At 33.7% G+C, this 21,485-nt stretch overlaps 1 protein-coding gene across 6 annotated transcripts in view; it reads right to left on the bottom strand.

Annotated features, from left to right (window-relative positions):
* The window catches only part of WRN (WRN RecQ like helicase), a 123,050-nt gene that overhangs the window by 17,765 nt on the left and 83,800 nt on the right, over window positions 1–21,485 (bottom strand). For 2 of the 6 annotated variants that reach the window (XM_087418488.1, XM_087418489.1), the window contains 8 exons: window positions 14,918–15,088; window positions 14,744–14,841; window positions 13,874–13,946; window positions 12,982–13,055; window positions 8,706–8,781; window positions 8,364–8,476; window positions 5,663–5,777; window positions 1,406–1,534 (listed from right to left, as the gene is read on the bottom strand). In XM_087418488.1, the coding sequence (XP_087274614.1) occupies window positions 1,406–1,534; window positions 5,663–5,777; window positions 8,364–8,476; window positions 8,706–8,781; window positions 12,982–13,055; window positions 13,874–13,946; window positions 14,744–14,841; window positions 14,918–15,088 (849 nt within the window). Of the gene's footprint in view, window positions 1–1,405; window positions 1,535–3,988; window positions 4,041–5,662; window positions 5,778–8,363; window positions 8,477–8,705; window positions 8,782–12,981; window positions 13,056–13,873; window positions 13,947–14,743; window positions 14,842–14,917; window positions 15,089–21,485 lie in introns of those variants that run through there. The other 4 variants (XM_087418490.1, XM_087418492.1, XM_087418491.1 and 1 more) reach the window with 4 other exon arrangements.

Below are 21,485 nucleotides of genomic sequence, written 5' to 3'. Positions count from 1 at the left end.
TGTTGATACTTTTACAGAATAGAGCATTTAAAGCAATATTTGCATCCTTCAAAGGTAGGTTTTAAATTACTTTCATTAATTGTCTACGCTTTTCTACTAGATAGTGTGCACCATTTGTGCCTAATATCAGCGTTATTTGATACCAGGCATCAAATTACCTAAAACTAATTGTATTACTGCTCCTGATTAATTAGTCCTTAGGCATGTTTAATTTTGTGGTTAACTAGAAAGACCCTCTCAGACTCCTGGGAGGTACAGATAATTATACCACGATATTACACAATAATACACAACCAAAAAACAGCAAAAGGCATAAATGAAGATGATACCACTCTTCACATTTTTAACCATGAATATGTAACACAACACACGAACCCTATCATGGCTGAGTATTAGAATGCACTTTATTCAGAAAATTTGGAGGATACACCAAATTTTGGACCATAGAACAGGCACTGGACCATATAGCCTGTTCCAAATCAATTTAATGTCAGAGAGGATAGGAATTTAAACTTAGCTGGAAGCCTCATTCTGTCCCTATTCCATTAAGATATACTCTACATTTTGTATATTAAAAAAACCTTAAGGACTTATGCCAGAACAATGAAGAAACATTAAGTATGGCCATTTTTCACAGAGCATAGATTTTTTCAAAGAGCATCAGGTATGGTTAAAAAAAATAGAACAACACTAGAGGATATAGAGTAAAAAGCAAGTTCTAACGTCCTTCCAGAGATATTCTATGTATTTTTATATACATACTCAAGGATATGTGAATATATAAATATGCATATACAGACGGATACATTCTGAGAAATGCATTCTTAGGCAATTTCATCATTGTACAAACATCATAGAGTGTACTTACACAAACCTAGATGGTATAGCCTATTACACACCTAGGCTATTTAGCACTAATCTTATAGGTCCACCCTCATATATGCGGTCCATCGTTGACCTAAACATCATTATGCGCCGCATGTGTATACACATAAACATTTATATGCTTGTTTTTTACACTGCTCTGCATCTTCCTTTTTACTTAACAATATGCCTTGGAGATTATTTCTTATCACTACAAATAGTTTTTTAACTATTAATCCCACTAAAAAGATAGTCTTAAAATATGGCTGCTCTAATATCCCTAAGCTATAAATGTTTATCAGTACCTCTGATATGAGATAATCATAGTAAAACTATTCTTGCAGTTTTTACTTGACAGATGTAAGCTTAGCAGAAAAAGAAAATGACATTCTGCTCTAAAATTAAATATTAAATGAAACAATATAAAATATTGTAGGATCAGAAGAAATTTATCCCAAGTCACAACTTTGATACAGAAAAACTGATAAAATACATGTTTAGATAAATTTAAAAATTTTCTCTACTTGAAAGTAACACTTACCAAAGACATCTTCTTTTCCTGGAATAAAGAATATGTGATGGCCACAGATTGTGAAATCGAGCATGCTTCATTTTTCACCACTAGACTTTTCTTCTGTTCTTGAGGTTTTATACTTGGAAAGAGGTCTGTCTACAAAATTTTAAATGTATCACAAATGATCAATAATAATATCAATATAATGACAGAATATCAATATGATCATTAGGCATTAGGGTAAAAATAACACAAATAAAAGAAATAGTCTAAGAAACAGTCAAAAATTCCCTTTTTATGAGGACCTCAAAAAGAAGTCAGTTTTTTTTTTTTACATATTGACTTACAAACGTAAAAAGGGAATAAGTTTTTAATAAAATATTTGTAATAACAAACTTGGTTGTAGAACTAGAAACTCCTAGTCTTTCCTTTAGCTAATAATAGGGAATAAAAAATGAACTAAAATGTGGACCACTGCCTCTAAGTTAGTCCCCTAATCCCCTGGAAGTGAATATTGAATGAATGAATAAATAGAATTAGTATTCAAATTTATGTACTATGCCACAAATTCTGCTAATGTATCATAACTATACACATATAGCTAAAAAAGATACATACAAACCATGGCTCTAAACTTGAAGCACTATGTAAATTCTTAAATATGGTTCCTTAAGAGACATTTCAAAGAAAAAATGGGGTGGAGGATTGAAAAATAAGATTAATTAAGAAATACTAGAATTTTTTTAAAGCCTACAAAAAAGGTAAACGCCAAGTGATAGTTATAATAGAATTACATGACGTATGAGTCACACAGATATATGAATAGTTTCCCTCCAAAATGCCAACATTATCTTCCAAAACAAAAGAATCAATACTAGAAGTAAAAGAATTAAATCCAACAGAAGTTGGCTTTTTGTAACCCACACTAGTCCATTTCTAGCCTAAACAAAAAGTGAGTCTGTAGGTTAGTTCACAGATTCCTGGGACAACGGCAGACTGGGAACAGAGAAGCCAGACAACACCACGAGAAAGGTCTCCAGGTTGTTTCTAAGCACCCTTAGATTCTCAAGGAAGAATATTTTTTATTAAATGAAAATGAAGTGTTTCCACTTGAGACCTTAACACTGTCAAATTCAGCCTTAAATTTCTAGGGATGCTTAAAATCAAACTCCATTAGCCAGATTCCTCAGGATTATAGTGTACTCTATACTTGGAGACAACAATGAGACACCCCTACACCGAGGTCTTGGAAATGTTGACCACTGTCACTTATACTGCCAAATCCATAAAGATTTTAGGCTTTATGTAACAAAGTCATGATATCGTCTATAAATGTGTGACTAAAGGGTTTAGAAACATCCAACACACTTAGCAAAGTAATATGAGAGTAATAATCTCAAGAAGGTAGGCTAGAATGTGATTCTAATAAGCAAATATCGAATCAAATCATATTCTATATAGATAAACAGAACAGAGAGTAGTCAATCATGGAAATATATAAATAGGAAAGGCAGAAGGACAAAAGTAGGCAATGCCACGCCAAGCACCGCTCAGATGAGAAGACGTCTTGGCTAACTGGATTTGAATATTTTCTTGGCAAATAGTGCATGAGAATGCCTCAACCTGCCTTTGCTGCTGAGGAACTACTCAAGACACTATCAGAATTTCCCTCGTTATATGCCAAGCTTCCTAAACAACTTTTGGACAAGACAGCTTCCCTTATATCTTCTTCTATAGGAACACACTGGTTGGATCAAGTGAAACTTTCCAGTTGTATATCTCACTATAATGAACTTGAATTCCAATATTTACACTTATATTTATATACACACATACACAGATACATAAACCAAGTTCACAGAGAAGGATAATGCAAATCTACTCCCAAAAACACAACTACTCTATGACAAGACACATCAAACATTTAAGATTACCAGGGTGAGGACTAAACTCCTAGCCTAGACCACAGCAAATGCCACATATGAGTAGCCAGCTAGACTTCCCCAGAAAATATGTATTCTACCTTGATGCATGTTTACTAAAAACTGCAAAACACAGCTATTCTGAAGCTTTAAAATAGAAACAGAAACATATAACACCTGGCTGTTTCACTTAGGCATGTTATATGCTCAAAACATCAAATCCCCACCCCTAAGATTATTTGATTGGAATTATCTTTTGTGTTGATGTGAGAGTATAGCTCTGATATTCTTTCATATGAAAAGTGAAATCCCAAAAAGGTTTGGAAAACACTTTACTGCGTTGGGTCAGATAATTCAAATTCTAAAATTAGGCATCATATATATGACATGGAAAAAGTCAAACAAACATTTATATTTCTCACCAAAGCAGTAAACCAATACTCAGCTAATATAATTTTTGATTAAAATCCCTAAATGACAGGATATGGAAATAAAAAGTAAATTTCTTTACCAAAGAAAAGCTCATAAATATTTTCTCATATATCTATACATACAATAATGGACCACAAAGATAAAAAAGCTTATCAAAATGACACCAATATTATTCATCAAGGGACCAGGCTCTCTAACTTGTTTAATTAGTTTGTTACAGGTTTCATTATGACTACATTATGCTGTTTTAACCCACCTTTTAAGTGTCGTTTAAGGCTTTTCTAAGCAGCTGCCAAATATGACTTCATCTTTGGAGGGGGGTGGATATGTAAAAAAATTATAATTTTCATAAAATGTATTTCTATAAAATTATTTTAACATATTTTTCCTAAATGGCCATCTTAATGGGTTTAATATCCATGTCCTCATATTTGTAACTTTTGATTTATATTCTGACAGTATTTAAGTTTTACTTCAAAATTTTAAGTAAATATATTAAAAGCTTAATGAAAGCAGTAAATAACAAAACTGGTCTAAGTTTATTAATTTATTTCTTTAATAAATGGCTTGTATTTGCAGAATAATCCAGGTGTAATTCCTAACCACAGAAATTAGCAGTCATTTTCTCTACCCAGAAGGTTCAAAAAGATTTAATACCTATTATTTGGAGCATTTATCTTTTGCCCTCTTTCAATTTCGTCTCCTGAAGTGGGGTTTCATTATTAAATAATACCATGAATTCATGAAAGAAGGTACTACCATCAGTGTCCAAAGAGAGAAAACTTATTCAATTACCACTGGTTAAGTATGGTATTCTTCATCAAATTGTTAAGAAACTGTAACTTTATTTTCAAAATATCCAAATGAAATATGAGATATTTTCATATGATGCCTTGCATAAGAGTATGAAAAGAAAATTTTAACTCGCCAAAGATATTCTACATCAAAAGAGGGAAACGCTACATACAGAAAGCAGAAGAGTTTTCTACTTATAGTTAGAGAATGACTTTTCTGAAGTGGGATGGGCCTGTCCATAGCTTACAGGAGGTTCTTAGAAATAAAAACAATCCCTCAATACTGCCTTGCATATTTTTAACTCTTCCAACTTTTTATACACATCCCATATCTTTTATGTTTTTAATTCACCCGTTGTTTCTTTGATATGGGGAAGGAAAGTATCATTTTCATTGTGTAGGTCAGGAAATGGAGACTCCAAGACGTTAAAGAACATGTTTGGGTTCACTAGGTGAACTACGGCAGCATTAAAATTTTGATTTCCTGACTCCGAGTCCAGTAGTCTTTCCACCACCTCACTCCACCTCATCTGTGTCAGAGTACACATCACAGCGGAGTCTGCCTGTGGAGTTAAAGAAAGTAACCCAAAGGATCCTCGTGGAAATGGTCATTTATAATGGAGCTAGAAGTAATAAAAGGATATGAAGAAAATGCTATTAAGACTGAAGAGAATAACATAGAATCTACTTAATATCAAAAGGCAGCACGACTGGAAGGGGAGGGTAACTAGGGAATATGACAAACAATAAGAAAAACAAAGTGACTGGGATACCAACTGATATACCAACTAATAGCAAGCATAACTTTGCAGCGTTAACTTCTTTCTACATTTGAAAGTAAAAGTTAGAATTTATCAGCCTAAAATACAGCACTTATTCAAATTTAAAAACAAAATCTCTCAATAAAATAGAAATAAACATGAGCAGCCTAGACAACTACTTTAGTATCATCTTTAAAATTAGGTAATGAACATGTTTTTATAACTGATTTACTGTAGAAACAATCTGAATTCACTTTCTAAGTGTTCAGTGTAGAAATGAAAATAAAGGAAAAAAATGTTGCCTTTGGAGGGTGTTTTTGAAACGGTCAAAAAATACATATTCTCTCAGAGCTCCTGCAAACCATAGTATTTTACCTGAACACTACTTATTTGACAGAAATGCTTGATGATTTCCAACAGAGGGGCCAACATAGTAGCTTTGCCTTCAGAAACACCGTCAATCCTTTTCACATTTTCAACGGTAGTAGGTCTGCCACATTAAAAAAAGAAGTCAAGAAACCACTGAAACATTATCAATCCAGCAACACAGCTGATGTTCACCTTCATAGTGATGCTTAAAAAACATATATTTTTTCCAACAATCAAAAACAATGTATAACATAGGTAATCCTGTTTTATAATATCTTTCTTTGCTTTCTACCATTTAAAGATTCACTGTTTCAGTAATTTACGAATAAAAACACCACCACCACCATCACCACAAAAACACAGTATTAACTGGAACACAGGCCATTATCATAAAGAAACAGGCTAACACCTAATGTTCTACTCTAGTATTGATCATATTTTTTTTAATAGATATGAAAAGAAAAACTATGAGGCTCTGAGGACATCTAAGAGACTAAGAAACTCTCAGAAGAAAGTTCCACTCATAATTTACAAAGTGTTTACCTGTTACAGTAAACCTGCTTACTACTTTAGGCTTTTAACATAATATTTCTTATTGTGTCCAATATCCAAGAGGCTGTATGATGTGTTCTTTCTAAAAATCTGCCAATCTAATGATTACTCCTTTCCTTTAAATATCTTTTCTGAATATTAAAATGTGGTCTTAGAATATTTATTTATTTATTATTTTTTTGTGAGGAAAAGCGGCCCTGAGCTAACATCTCTGCCTATCTTCCTCTACTTTTGTATGTGGGTCGCCACCACAGAGAGGCTGACGAGTAGGGTAGGTCCGCACCCGGGATCTGAACTTGTGAACCCGGGATGCTGAGGTGGAGCGTGCTGAACTCAACCGCTATGTCACCAGGCTGGCCCCTAGAATATTTATTTTTTAATGAAATAATTATGATAAGATATAAGCACTATGTAATATTAGACAATTCTGCACTAAAGTAACATCTCTTGGATGAAATTTTCTGACAGGGGCCGGCCCAGTGGAGTAGTGGTTAAGTTCGGGCTTTCCACTTCGGCGGCCCAGGTTTGCAGGTTTGAATCCCAGGTGTGGACTGACAAAACACTCACCAAACCATGCTGTGGCGGAATCCCACATACAACCTAGAGGAAGATGGGCACGGATGTTAGCTCAGAACCAATCTTCCTCAGCAAAAGGAGGAGGATGGGCAACAGATGTTAGCTCAGGGCCAATCTTCCCCACCACAAAAAAAAAAAAAAAGGAAATTTAGTGACAATTTTTTTAAAGGAAGCAAAAAAGATGAACACAATTACCAGGCAACTATTCTTTGGAAATAATTTCTTCTAAATATTTATTTATTTATTTATTTTTGCTGAGGAAGATTAGCTCTGAGCTAACATCTGTGCCCATCTTCCTCTATTTTGTACACGGGATGCCACCAAAGCATAGCTTGATAAGCGGTGCGTAGGTCCGAGCCCAGGATCCGAACCCATGAACCCCAGGCCACCAAAGCGGAGCGGAGTGGTTAAGTTCTCACTTAAGTGAGAACTTAACCACTATACCATGGGGCCAGCCCCTCTTCTAAATATTTATTGACCACCTAGTATTTATTAGTTGTTGTGCTAGGTGCTTTGTAAGACACAAAGAGATGAGAAACATAATATCTTTATTCACAGAATTTAAAATCTAAAAGATATAACACATTTACACCAATAATAACAAAAATATATATAAATCATTGTGTGCTAAGTGCCACAAAAGCATTTTTAGAATCATCATTTAAAAGTCCTTTATAAATTTCAGCGAGAGGAATTACTTTGCTGATAAGAACATGTAAGACTTCAGGGAGAAAATAATAATAAAGCTAGATCTTGAAGGATTTCCTAACATGAGCTTTGGGGAATTGAGGCAACGACAAGGCTGAAGTAACACTGTAAATAAGCATACGGAGGTTGAAAAGAGGTCTTCAACAAATGATGAGCAATCCAGGTAAGATAAACCCATTCAAAATCCTGTGACTTAGATGGAAAAGTGGGTTTAAGTCCATAAATGGAGGCCCTTGAATTGTAAGCTAAAGAAGTTAAACAGTGGGAAACTAGTTAAGCAGAAGTACAACACGATAAAGAAAGATTAATTTGGTACTCATATATCAGATGACACAGAGAGAGAGACTGAGGAAAGACTGACTAGTTGAGAGCCTTTTACAATAGTCCAAGGGTAATGGCCTGAACTAAATGGTGTCACAGAAAAGAGGGATGGCATGGGCAGACATACAAGGAACATTTAAATAAAAAATCTAAAAATTATTTAAATAAGACGAAGAAGGGGATATATGTTAGAGGAGTGAAAATGATATCAGAGGTCTTAAACATGCATAACTGGGAACAAAAATAAGAAATTCAGAAAGAAGAGTTTCGGTATTTACATGAAATGCATGTATGGAAGGCTGGTGGATAATGAGCTAGATTTTATATACACTGGATCTGACTGCTGAAAACAGCCGGTTTTCATTCAGGTAGAAATGTGTGGAACTAAACCCCCGTGAAGAGATCATCGGCAACAGCATGGAGATTTGGGACTCACCTCACAGATGTGAAAGTTGGAGCCATAGGCATATTAACACTTAATGATATATTTCACAAATCTATTATGTTAGAAAAAAATAAGCTAGAACACATACAAAAATAGATGGTTTACCTTATTTTGGCCATATCCAACAGTATCTTATTTGTTGCCAGAATAGCTGGAGGAACATCCATTTTATTGGCGTGTTTCTGCCTAGTTTCTAACAATTTGCCATATAATACAGTCTGAACAAAAAAAACAAAGAAACGACGCAACATTTTTTTAAACGTACTTGGAAAAATACAGCCCTTTGTTTTTAGAGCTTCAGACATTACATTTTCCCTTAGGATGAAAATAAACTGAACTCTATCTCAAACTCTTAGCTAAAGAACAATTTTTAAAATACTGGTGACAGAATTTCAGCATGCATAGAGTCATATCCTCTCATAAACTGTCTTTTTACAAAAGCCCTACCTGAGTCTCCTGCTCTTGCGCTGAAATAACAGGTTCTGAGGACTTGTAAGATTTCCTTGGTGATTTCACCATGACGCTAAAATATTTAAAAGAAAATAAATAATAAAAGCTTCTCTTTCTCCTAGTTCACTTCTTATTTCACTCCCAAAATGAGAATATGTTTCCAAGTCAATACTGACATTTATTCTTCGAAATACCAGCAAGGCAACTTGCTACTCACATGACAGCCTAGATTTTAAACATTTTGGATCAAACACATTCATTATAATGGTAAAGCTAAAAATTATAATTTGAGTTTATCACAAAATTGGTATACTTAAGAACAGTATTTGCCCCATCCTCGTCCTCAATCAAATGCTTTCAAAGAAAATACTCCTTATCCATACTGAAGATAACATTTTTTTAACCAATAGGAATACAATCTATGATTCTTATGTGATATCACTTTTCGGTTGATGAGGAACATTAGCATGGGATTAATCAAATTACTCAAAATTTTCTTCAAAATCAAACAAAGAAAAATAAGCCAAAAGGAGTAATTTTACTTTTTGAAGGATAAAAAACACCCAGTTGGCAAACAACGTGGTGTGAAAGGTGCTAGACAGCAAATTAGATAGAACGCCAATTTCGACAAGAGGCATTTCTCACTGATAAATTAATTATAAATAGAAAAAGTTACAAAAACGAAATTGCATAAAATAGCCTATAAAAGATGCCAAATTGAAATAAATTCCTCCCTTTGGGGGGAAAGGGAAAGAACAATGCTTGATATTTAAGAAATGTTTATAAATTCCTCTGTTGCAAGAATTCAAAATCTACAGTGTAAAGTAAGATTTTGTTTTCACAATTATCAAACCCTTTCACTAAAATAAATAGATTTAAACCAGAGGAAAGGTAACTCCAAGTTCAAAGAATTAGTAATATCAGGTTAGTCAAGATAATGACACATTTGTTTTAAATTGTATAATTAATTTAACCTTTATGTTAGTATTTACGGAAGTCTTTATACTAATGTACTATTTACAAAATGGTATTTTAAATTATTTCACAAAGAAATTTTAGTGCCATATATACTGGCAAAATTCTGGGTAACTTATCCCTAAAGCAGAAAGATATGTGGAAAACATTTAATAAAAAATGTTTTGCCTTTGAATGCTATTACAAGTACACAGAAGCATAGTTCAAAATAACTATAAGGAATATCATCAAAGAGATAAGTGGTGGTACTGTATCTACGAAACAAGAAAAGATTGCTATACATTATTAAAGAAACAAAAAGAGAATAAGTTCTTAGAAATTAAAAATTTGATAACCAAAATTAAAATTTCACTAAATGGGAGGGGATATAAAGTGAAGGAACTCTCCAAGAGAGGAAACAAACAAAAAGAGATTGAAAATAGGGGAAAAGAAAAATTAGTAATCGGAACACTAAAAACCAAGAAAAGAAAACAAAAAAAGACAATTATTAACACCAAGGAAAATTAAGGTAGTGGTGGCCATAATAAAAGTTTGGCATAGTAGTATATAATATTAGAGTAAATATTAATAATGTAAAAGGAAATTATTAATATGACCAAACTTGAAATATAATTAAGTTGGGGGCAGGAGGTTTGAAGGAGAGGAAATGAGGGAAGTGGATATGGGAGATAAGTCCCAATCTACCATGATAAGACGTAAACAGAAAATTTCTAAACCTGTTAAGTCAAAAAATACTAATCTAAATACGTCACTTAGAAACATGGAGGCAAACACCAGAGAACCCAGCTGGGAGATTTGAGGGTGACCACTTCTTTTTTTTTTTTTTTTTTTTTTTATTTATTTTTTTAATTTTTTGTTTATTGCAGTAACATTGGTTTATAACATTGTAAAAGTTTCAGTTGTACATCATTGTACTTCTATTTCTGCATAGATTACATCATGTTCACCACCAAAATACTAATTACAACCCATCACCACACACATGTACCGAATTATCCCTTTCACCCTCCTCCCTCCCCCCTTCCCCTCTGGTAACCACCAATCCAATCTCTGTCCCTATGTGTTTGTTTATTGTTGTTATTATCTACTTGACCACTTCTATAGAGAGGACAAAGTGGATTTGGAAAGGGTGTGGACTAGTGTGCTCTGTTATAAGCCTTTAAGTACCAATTGACTTATTCAACCGTGTACATGTGTTACTTTAATGAAAATGCAAATGAATTTTAAAATAAGTTACTGATATGTAACCATCTTTCTCACCTCTGTACACTAAGCCCATATATTAAAATTAATTTCTGGACCACTCCACAGGTATCTCAAACTCAGTATGTCTATCACTAAATTCCTAAATTTAACCTCATCCCCTAAACATCCAACCTCTCAAACTTATCTTCCTCTTATGTTGCCCAATGCAGGGAATAACAACACTCTCACCTGCAATCAAAGACAGAAACCTAAGAGTCATCTTCAAATCCTCCATTTTGCTTAACCCACTTATCTTTTTAATCACCAATTCCTAACAATTCTATTTCCTAAAAATCTTACAAATCTATTTCTCTCTGTGACCACTGCCACTTCTCTTGTCTAAGCTCCCATCATCTCTTGCAAATACTACTGCAATAGCCTCTTTATTTGTGTCTCTGCGACTCCAATCCTCCTATAATCCATCCCTCCACAGCCAGAGTCATCAATCAAGGGTTGGCACCCTAGGGTACATGGGCCAAATCCATCTGTTCCAGTAAGGCTTGTAAGCCAAGAATAGTTTTTTTCATTTTTAAATGGTTAAAAAAAAAAAACAAAAGAAGAACATTTTGTGACATGAAAATTATATGAAATTCAAATTTTGGTGTCCATAAATAAAGCTTTATTGGAACACAGCCACACTCATTCAGTTACATACCATCTATGGCTGCTTTGAGGCTACAACAGCGAAGTTCAGCAGTTGAGACAAAGACCACATGGCCCTCAAAGCCTAAAATAGTTACTATCTGAACCTTTACAGAAAATGTTTGTCAACCCCCAGGCTCAATAATATTTGATGGTGTCACTGTTCTGCTTAAAACCCTTCCTTAGCTCCCAAATGCCTTTATGATCAAGTCGAGTGCTTGAAAGGAACTGGCTATTCCGGACCCTCTTTAATTATCTCGTCTTAAATTTTACCACTCTCTTGCTTCCCTGTGCCAGGTAATCTCTAGCCATACTATTGAGCTCCTCAATCATATCATATATTCTCTTGCTTTCAGGTTTTAGTATGCGGGTCATTCCTCTGCTTAGAAAACTCCCCTCACTTCACCTAACTTCTCCTCAAGCTTAAGTGTCACTTCTGGGAAGCCTTGCTTAAGCCTCTATGCATTTCCAAAGTGTTACAGCCCTGGACTGCGATTTTATGTTCCTTTATTTGTACATCTCACTACAGTATAAACTCTGGGAGGGCCAGTGACTATGTCTCTAACGTTCTTTACTGAATCTCAATGCCTAGAATAGTACCTGGCGCAAAGAAGACGCCTAGTAAAAACACAGCAAATGTTTAAATGAAGAAATGCTCCAGCATATTGAATGGATTCATTGTTTTATACGCTCCTTAAAGTTTTTGTTTACCTAAACATAGTATTCACAAACCACATATCCAAACAAAAAGAAACTGTATTGGGTGGGAGACTAGTATTGTGGTAAACGCTTTTGTTGGATCCAAAGCAGTATTATCTATCTAAGTAATCAAACCATTAGAAAGTGAATAACAGTATTAGAGCACATTCATTTCCTTTCACCTGATATGTATGTAAACATAGTCATTTAATCTGTGTATAGGCCCTGACAAGTTTTTCAAATTCTCCATCTTCAGCCCTTCTGTAATTCTGTACATTCATCACTCTTTTATTAAGTCAGCAAGTCAAATATTAAGCTTAAAAGTACAATAGGTACATTACCTTTATTCTTATCAACTCTAATATCTACCACTTTATGTTGCTATGAAATCTTCTTTTAAAAAAATGGAGTGGGAATATATATTTCATACAAATATAATTAAATAGTGTTTAGATGCTACAGGTTGACAAATATAAATCTGAAACCCAGCTCTGCCATTAACTAACTTGCTCAAGAGCATGCAGGTAACTTCTTAACCCTTGGTATCTTCAACCGCAAACTGGGGATAAATAATAGTAGCTAACTCATAGGTTTATGCTTTAACTTCTTTCTGCCAAGGAAACAGCCCAACTTCTGACAGACCTTTATCTTTAGGAAAGAAAGAAAAAAAGTGCTGATTAAATATAGAAAATAAAAATTTTGAACTTTGTACCTTTTTGTAGGAATGTTACTCCCAGAAGAAATTTTATCAAACGCTTTGTAAGAATACATCTCCAAGTTAGACTGCTTTTAAACATATAAAGGTCCATTAAAAAAAAATTAGAAGCTTCAAAAAACTTTTAAATATGAAGAAAATAAGATACAAAATATCACAATGACAATTTTTCCTCTGACTAACCAGGTCATCAAATAAATCACCTGAAAATAAGCCCTTGAATTATCAACTTCTAGGGTTCTAAAGGCAGTTAGCAATGCAATGCAATGTCCCATTCCCCACAAACCTATAGAGAATATATGATCAAAAGAATTCTTTGACACACAGCAGGAGCCAAAGGTACAAAAATGATTTGATTACATTCTGCATACTTTAATAAAGCAGAAAAAGTTCACTAGAAAATTTAACTCACCACATTTGTCTAATACCCCAGTGTTCTAATTAGCTGAAGTCTGCCTGTGGATAAGTATTTAATCCGTAATAGTTATCTAAGATCCAAAAACAAAGCAAGACAGTATGCATGTATATGCGTGTGTGTCTATGTGTGTTTACCTTTAATGAGAACATTTAGGAATCAGGCTTATTCTTCCATACTCTACACATCATAATATGTAAAAAAAAAAACCCAAGCCAAATAAGTTATAAGATAGGCCTAAAAGAATCAAAATAGTTACTTTCTCAAATACTTCTAACTGTGCTATTAACCCCAGAAATCATATATCACATATTTTACTCTGTTCATATCACTTCTTTTTCCAAATTTTATGTTTTGTTATATATGACATTTTCCTCTTTAATTGGAGAGGAATTAAAATATAAAATTTTAAAATAAGAGTTATATCAATAAAGAATGAAATAAATAAGAACCACCTCTTTAATAAAAACAAACCTTCTCTGCAGTTAATTCAATTGGCATTTGACTAGAGGAATGTTGTTCAGTGCCTGAAGACACAGGTTTAGAACTGAAAAATAATAAAAATAAATTATCTCAAATATTAAAATGTAATTAATACATGAATCATCATACCTCCACTCTTACAAAGGCAGATAAGATTATATTACTCTTTTAGAAGTGATGATTCTTCAAATTGGTTTTTTTCCCCAGAAAAAGCTCTGAAAAGTTTAAGTTTAAAAGAAAAACTGATAACCTAACGCACAACCTAGTGATTACAGTCAACAAAGCTGTATTATAAACTTCAAAGTTGCTAAGAGACTAGATCTTAATTGTTCTCAACACAGAAAAGAAAAAATAATTATGGGACATGATGGAGGCGTCAGCTAACACTACTATAGTAATCATATTGCAATATACAAGTGTATCAAACCAACACGTATACTTCAAACTCCCACAATGTTATATGTCAATTATATCTCAATTAAAAAAAAGAAAAAAACTGATACATGATTGATAACATGTAAAGGTAATAAAAAGTAGGCAACAAGTGTATTCTGTTCCCTCCTTCTGCACCTAAGAAGGAAACATGGTATATGGATTCTTCAACACTGATCTCAATGCTGCTGCTTTAATCAATAGGAAAGCCGCTTTCTAAATACTATACTCAACTGCTTCCTATTAACCTGGAAAGTCTTCTACGATTTATCTTTTTCCCACTGACCCACACTCCCAAACTGACTAAAAGAGGTATGTAAAGACAATATCTTTACTCATTTTACTTGTAGGCTGCCTGTAAATTGGTATAATTTGAATCAATTAAACAACAAAAAACCCGCAAGTTTAAAAAAAACCTGAAAAATGGACCTTGGTAGAAGAAACTTCTTTGGACACAATTCTTCATTAGCTTGAAGGATAAGTCTCCGAGGAGATCCTGTATTGGCTTTATCAAGCCAATTTCTACCCTATTGAATGCAAGAAGAACCTTTTAATACATAGTGAGAAAAATTAAATCAAATAGGTAGACTTCTACATTTTTACCTTTTTTGTAAGCGTGCAAATCTTTACAAATTTCCTAGGCCTGGGAACTTCGACCAAGAATCCCTCAGTCACGAGCTGATGGGAAAAAGCCCTCCACCACTTCCTTGTTTGATCCTTGCCAGTGCCAAATAAACTATGACTGCGATGTTTATCTGCAAGATACTTGGAATTCTGAAATTAGGAATAAAATCAATATCTAAAAATGCTTATTTAAGTAAACAGGTAAAACACAACACTGTGTATTAATTCTTTGGATTTAACACTAAATTTCAGCTTTAAACACCTACAAAATTTTTATACCCATCCTGCTAGCTCTGAATATTTAAGTCACAAATAAATATATAATCAAAATAGTGTTCCTTTTGTGTTTTAAATAACGAAATTCCACATATAATTTACATGCATTTCCCAATGTACAGTTTGGATATGTTTGGAATATTTAACCCCTGCTTTTTAGACCTTTTATTAACATACCCACATCACTGTTTGAAAACAGTGATCATAATCTACAGCTCAAGACCAGAAGCACGGGCGTTAAAAGGCAGTGTGACCTGATAGCTAGTCAGCAAGTGCAGCCCAGCGACTCAGGGTTTCCACCGCGTGGCTGTTTTTACCATGCCTTTGTTCACGATGCACTGCAAGGTTTACTTCATCATTTCTGATGTAGCTGCTTCACTGAGATACACTAGGAAAAGTTCTAGAAATGTTGGGGAAGCTAGTCTGTCATACACAATTCTCTCGTCCTCTAATGTAGACAACTCTCCCCACCTTCACTCTCTATAAAGTACTTTTCCATTCACCTGGTCCTCTTACTACTTCTTTCATTCATTCTACACACTTAAATACTACTTTTAAATGTATGTATACAGTAGGATATGAACATAGGGCTTTATGGAAAATTGCTCCTGTCTAATGTATGTGTGGTGAAGACGGCAGATTCTAATTCAAGGGTCATTCTAGCCTTCATCCTCTGTGACTTCCTCTACCACAGAATCTGGGAAGTTATACACACTATTTCTCAAATTTCCTTTCAGCTAGGGTTCCGAACATGATTTAAGTTCCACTAGTCAGAAGCATTTTTACATGACATCTGTAAGAAAGAAGTACTATTTTTGTAGATACACTTGATTGTGGAGGGGTTTTCTTTTTGCGAGAAAGTGTTAGCAAAGATCCAGCATAAAACTACTAGTTCCTAAGTATCAAGAGGCATCATCCATTTTGTTGATACAGATTATAGCAGGTGCAGGGTGGTTCCCAGAGCGAGCAGAAGTAGAACCTTCCTGATGTTACAGCCCCTTTCAGTGCAGTTGGGGGTCAGGTGCTGTAGTGGCAGCTTCCCAAATTGACAGATAGCTTCTCGAGTACGGAAGAGGCAGCAGCTCCTGTGGTGGACTACTTTGCAGTATAATCTTATCAACAATACTACAAGCTATTTAATGCTCAATAATAAATATGTTTTTGTTTAAATCAGCTAGAGTAATTATGAGCTTTCTAATATAACTACTGTATTTTAGGTTATATTGATGTTTCAAAAACGTTCATCTCTTGAATATGTCAAGCAGTTACTGTATTCTAAAAATTTCAATATAAAACACAGTCTAAAATTTTAGAAACAGACACAGCCTGTAATTCAACATTTTTACATTTCATCTATACCCTAATGAAGGTTTAACAATCAATGCATATAAAAATACACCGATCAAAATCAAAAGAATATATAGGATGAGTTCCAGCAGACATAACTCAGGCACTGTAAGGCTCTCTATTATGAATGTATTGGTTTTATTCAACTGATGAGAATGTTACAGTTAAAAGTTTATCTTTTGGGAGTGTTAAAAATGTCAATATAAGTGAAATAGTCTAAATGAGGCGGATCCCTCACACAAAAGAATCTAGGCTGAGATCAGATTAAATTACGGTAAATTCCCATCACAGACACATCAGCACCTAGACACTGGGCTTAAAGCTAGGCTTCTGATAGGTTTAATTAACAGTCTATAACACGCATTCTATTAAATCGTAAAAACAGAAATAGAATTCTTTTTATTAAAGTAGCTAAGTAATGAGCTTTAGTATCTTGATTATGTTTACAAAACTTTTATTAGAACAAGACTTAGAGAAATAGAAACACCCAGATACAATGTGGCACCTTTTTCCTTGTTAACAATCGCTGCCTATGCTATTAACTTTGGGTTGATTTGAGTAGAATGTTTAAAATCAAACCTTAAAGAATTTCAGAGCTGGAAGGGACACTGAGGCTGTTAATCTACTTAGTCATTTTTTACGCATACTGCTCATAAATAATCAGAGGCTCAAAGATATTATGTGGTATCCTAAGGTCCTAGAGCTGGGACTAGAACACAGGCCCCAGAGTACTAGTTCTAATCTTTTATTACTATACCATGCCCACAAACACACGTCCCCCTCCCCCCGATATACATACAGATGTACATACATATACATATATATTTTGACTGTAGTTAGTGCAGGTTCTCAAGCTGGACTACCTGAATTCAAGTCAGAGCTCTGGTACTTACTAGCTTTTTGACTTTGGACAAGTTATTTATCTGTGCTTCTATTTCCTCAGCTGCTATACAAGCATAATAATAGTTTCTATCTCTTGGGGATGGAGTAAAGATTGAGTACCCAGGACAGAGGCTGGCTCAATAATATTAACTTTCTTTCCTTAGTTAACAGTTGATCCTTTAACTCAACCTGAATTTCTTAATCTAAAAGCAAAAACCGTGACTTAGTATCTAGTCAGTTTTCCCTGGAACACTCATAATGGCACTCCACATCTGCTAGGGGCTTACCTTTGCAGTAGGAGATTCTATTGCTTGCAAACTACTAACACCAAAGGTATTAATTGCCTAACTAGTACTAATTAGCAATCTGGACACTAAAAGTTATTCCTCTAGCCTTCCCTTTCATAAGCAGAAAAAAAACCTGAAGTGAATGAACACATTTACTAGAATGAAGCATGAGATTTTTTTCTAATCAGTAGGGAGTAATTGTTCCCTCTCCTCATGATCAATAATCATTGTGAATACTGTATACTATGTGAATAAATTTACATTGTCTTGTTTCCATGGCAATCATCATGCATAGAACGAAATATCTCGGTTCTTTGAGACAGAGCATTTTTATTTTAAAGAAATCATACTCCCTTTTCAACAAGAAATCAAAACTTAACCAAGCAACATTTTTGAAAAAACAGAATACAATAAGGATTTTCAATAACAAATGTCTAATAATTTCTTACTCTGAGCAAGGCATCCTCCATTAATTGCTTACGTGTTCTAGTTAATTTTCTTTCCAGGTTAACCCACCGATGGAGTAAAAGTGCGTAGGATGAGAAAGCTGCTATAGAGGATATAGGAATTCGGGCACTGATTTCAAGGAGGGCACAATTTTACACACACATCCCTTACCAACCACAAATCTTCACTCTAGTATCTCTAGATCATTCAACCTAAAAATACAAATTTAAAACTGCATGTGTACAGCATAATAAATAGAAAAAGGACTAGAATAGATGTCAGGAAAGCTTCTTGCTCATCTTGATTCTGGCACAAAGTAACAGTATGACCTAGGGCGGGTCATTTAACCTTCTGGGACTCTAGGGCAGATCATTTAACTTTCTGGGACTCTGGATCAACCACTATAAAATAAGGTGGCAGGGTTAAATAGTCGTCTTGCTCTAAGAGTCCATACTTCTATGGGATATACTCAAAATGGGAATTATCATCTCATTCTTTTCCTTTAAAAATCAAGTTGGAAAAATAAGGGGCATCAAACTGACTTATCAAGGAATATGGACACCTACTAATTGATGGATAAGTGGTAGAATAAAGAGAGCTGACTGGCTAGAATACACGACCCAAAGTATCACTTTCTGATAAAATCACAGTCTTTGCACCACTATCTGACAGAGAAAACAAACAAAGTTACAACTTCTTTGAATTAACTTATCTTTAAAAATCACAATTGCTTTTTGTGGTAATTCTTTCTGCTGGGAATGCCACATTCCCCTCCCCCTTTCTTCCCCCATTCCATCTCTGAATGCCAAAATCTACTATATCTCCCAGCAAATAGAAAGCTCCAGCGATAACTTCACAAAGACTCCTCTGATTTCCCAGCTATTAACAAGCGCTCTCTCTTCAGAACTTCAATAATACTTTCTATCTATTCATATGTTCCTTATCTCTTTCTATGCTACACTATACTTATTTCTTCCCAAGTAACACTCCCATACTAGATGATAAGCCTCATCTAATTCAGCTTTGGATTCTCCAGAAAACAGAGTATAGTGCCTTACACAAAAACAAATATTTAATAACTAGTGGAAAAAATAGTTATAAACTCTTAACTCAAGAAGTTTTAAATCTCTATGTTCTTAAAGTACAAAAAAAGTTGTTTTCATTTTAGTTAAATTAGTTAACTTAAAGTAGTTAAAATGTAAAAAGCTTGTTTTGGTTTTTGTAAAAAGCTTTTTTTCTTTTGTCTCTTTCTCAGTTCCTACAGGCCAAAGAAGCTCTGAGCTACCAGGGCTTAAGAAAGTAATTGCTGGAGCTGTTATTCTATGTACAAAATAAAAACAAAAGATAAAGTAATAATAATTATCTCTAGGAATATATTTCAATCAGATGAAATAACTTATCCAGAAAATTAAATGGATAACCCTCTCCTGTTAGATACTTTGAAAATTATAAAGGGTGATTTAAAACTACCAATAGTTTTCCAATGGCTATAGTCAAAGCATCTTTTATCAAAAGTGTTAGCTAATTCTGGAGCCATGATAAGGTTTAAAACTTTGATAATGAGATCAGGGAAGAGGTTTCACTTAATCTCCTGGTTATGCAAATTAATGACTGTATTTCTGTTTCCTAATCTATAAAATTGAGATAATTGCATACCTTATCACTTATTCATTCACACAAGGTGTTTAAAGATATTCATGTGGTGAGCTGCTTAGACAGCTAAAACAAAGTTCCTCAGGAAACATTTCTACTATTTAATTTCTAACTAAACTTGTGCTTTAAAAACAAAATTTTAAACTCCATTCACAAATACCTGGATGGGCTGCATAGTCGTTTATACTATTTAGAAAAATCTTGTATAAGAAAGGAGAATCATGTGGTGCTGAAATTATATTTGTTATATATTTACAAATATTATCTCTTTAAATAAACTCCAAGAGTTCCCAGTTTAAAATATTTATCATCTTTCAGATCAAAATTATCCACAGAGATATTAATTTTTCCTACATTAGCTAAGGTGGATGATTTACTAAATTCCCAAAGGAATTACAATTATAATTTAAAAAATAATATCCCAGTAGACACCAAGATCACTGCCACAAAGGGGAAAAAAAACTTGCCTTATTTTCACTGTAGTTAATGTCTACAAATTTTCGTTAAGTGGTACTTTTTTAAAAGTTTTACACCTTTATCTAGCAGGGGTAGTATAAAATTTCACAAAGAATAAACTTCTTAATTTGAGGAATCCCAGAAGAGACTGTCAGTATAAGCGGTCTGACTTGGTTTTCAAATAATAGGTGAAATCTGATCTCTCTTGTGACCAGTTCAAGTTCATCTAGGAGCCCACTTACACTTATTTGTTGATACTGGATACTGCTGGATTATACCAAATTAAAACAAGAATAATTTTTATAAACTATACAATCAACTGGGATACACAGGTTTTGAAGATGATAGAGACAGAAGAAATTTTCATGGATCTCAATTATATTTAACCTATCCCTTGCAATTTAAATTCTTTTTATAAAAAAAATAGTGGCACTCATAGCAGCTAAAACTAAGTTCCTTAGGCAACACTATTATTAAATTTCTAATCAAACTTGTGACTTAACAACAAAATTTTAAACTCCATTCTGAAGCTAAAATCATCAGTACCTGAGAAGTGAACATGTTTTCAACATATTTCATTAAAAGTATTTCTCAACTGACTAATTTAGTGTGTCCCTTTTTAAATAAAAACTCATAAAATAAATACTTACATGAAGCATTCGAGTATTTAACGAATAAGTTATTTGCTTACCCAAATTATTTTAAAAATTCTACTTACAAAGTGAAAATTTTAATCTCTACTTTTAAGTATATTTTTAATAAATGTACATATATGCAAAGGATTCTATCTCCCACTTTTGATATATTCAACTAATATCAACATGCAGTACTTAGCTTTGCTTTACAGACTTCTAAATCAGGAATAAAATCATATAAACAAAAGGACTACAGAAAAAGCTCTTTAACTGTAAGGGTCATGACATTCATATTGCACCTGCAACTGTTAGCGTAATGCTGGCACCCTAATCACTCAGAAAAAAGTAGCTGAATTGACTATTCATTGGTAAAGCAAAAAAAAAACTTTCTTGGAATTTTAAATACTTCTAATAAAAAACAGAACAGAGAGAAAGAAAAAATATATTGCCAAATATTGTTATTGAACGTAGACATTTGCAAATAATCATTGAAATTAAAGTTTTGCTCAAAGAATTTATTACTTTCCAGGGCACCAAACGATATAATTTTGTTCTACTTGTCCC

Source organism: Ceratotherium simum, chromosome 28, assembly GCF_057802395.1.
Source record: "Ceratotherium simum simum isolate JZ-2026a chromosome 28, ASM5780239v1, whole genome shotgun sequence".
NCBI lineage: Eukaryota > Metazoa > Chordata > Mammalia > Perissodactyla > Rhinocerotidae > Ceratotherium > Ceratotherium simum.
Note: the sequence above shows the minus strand (reverse complement) of the source record. Positions and strands in the feature narration are given on the sequence as shown.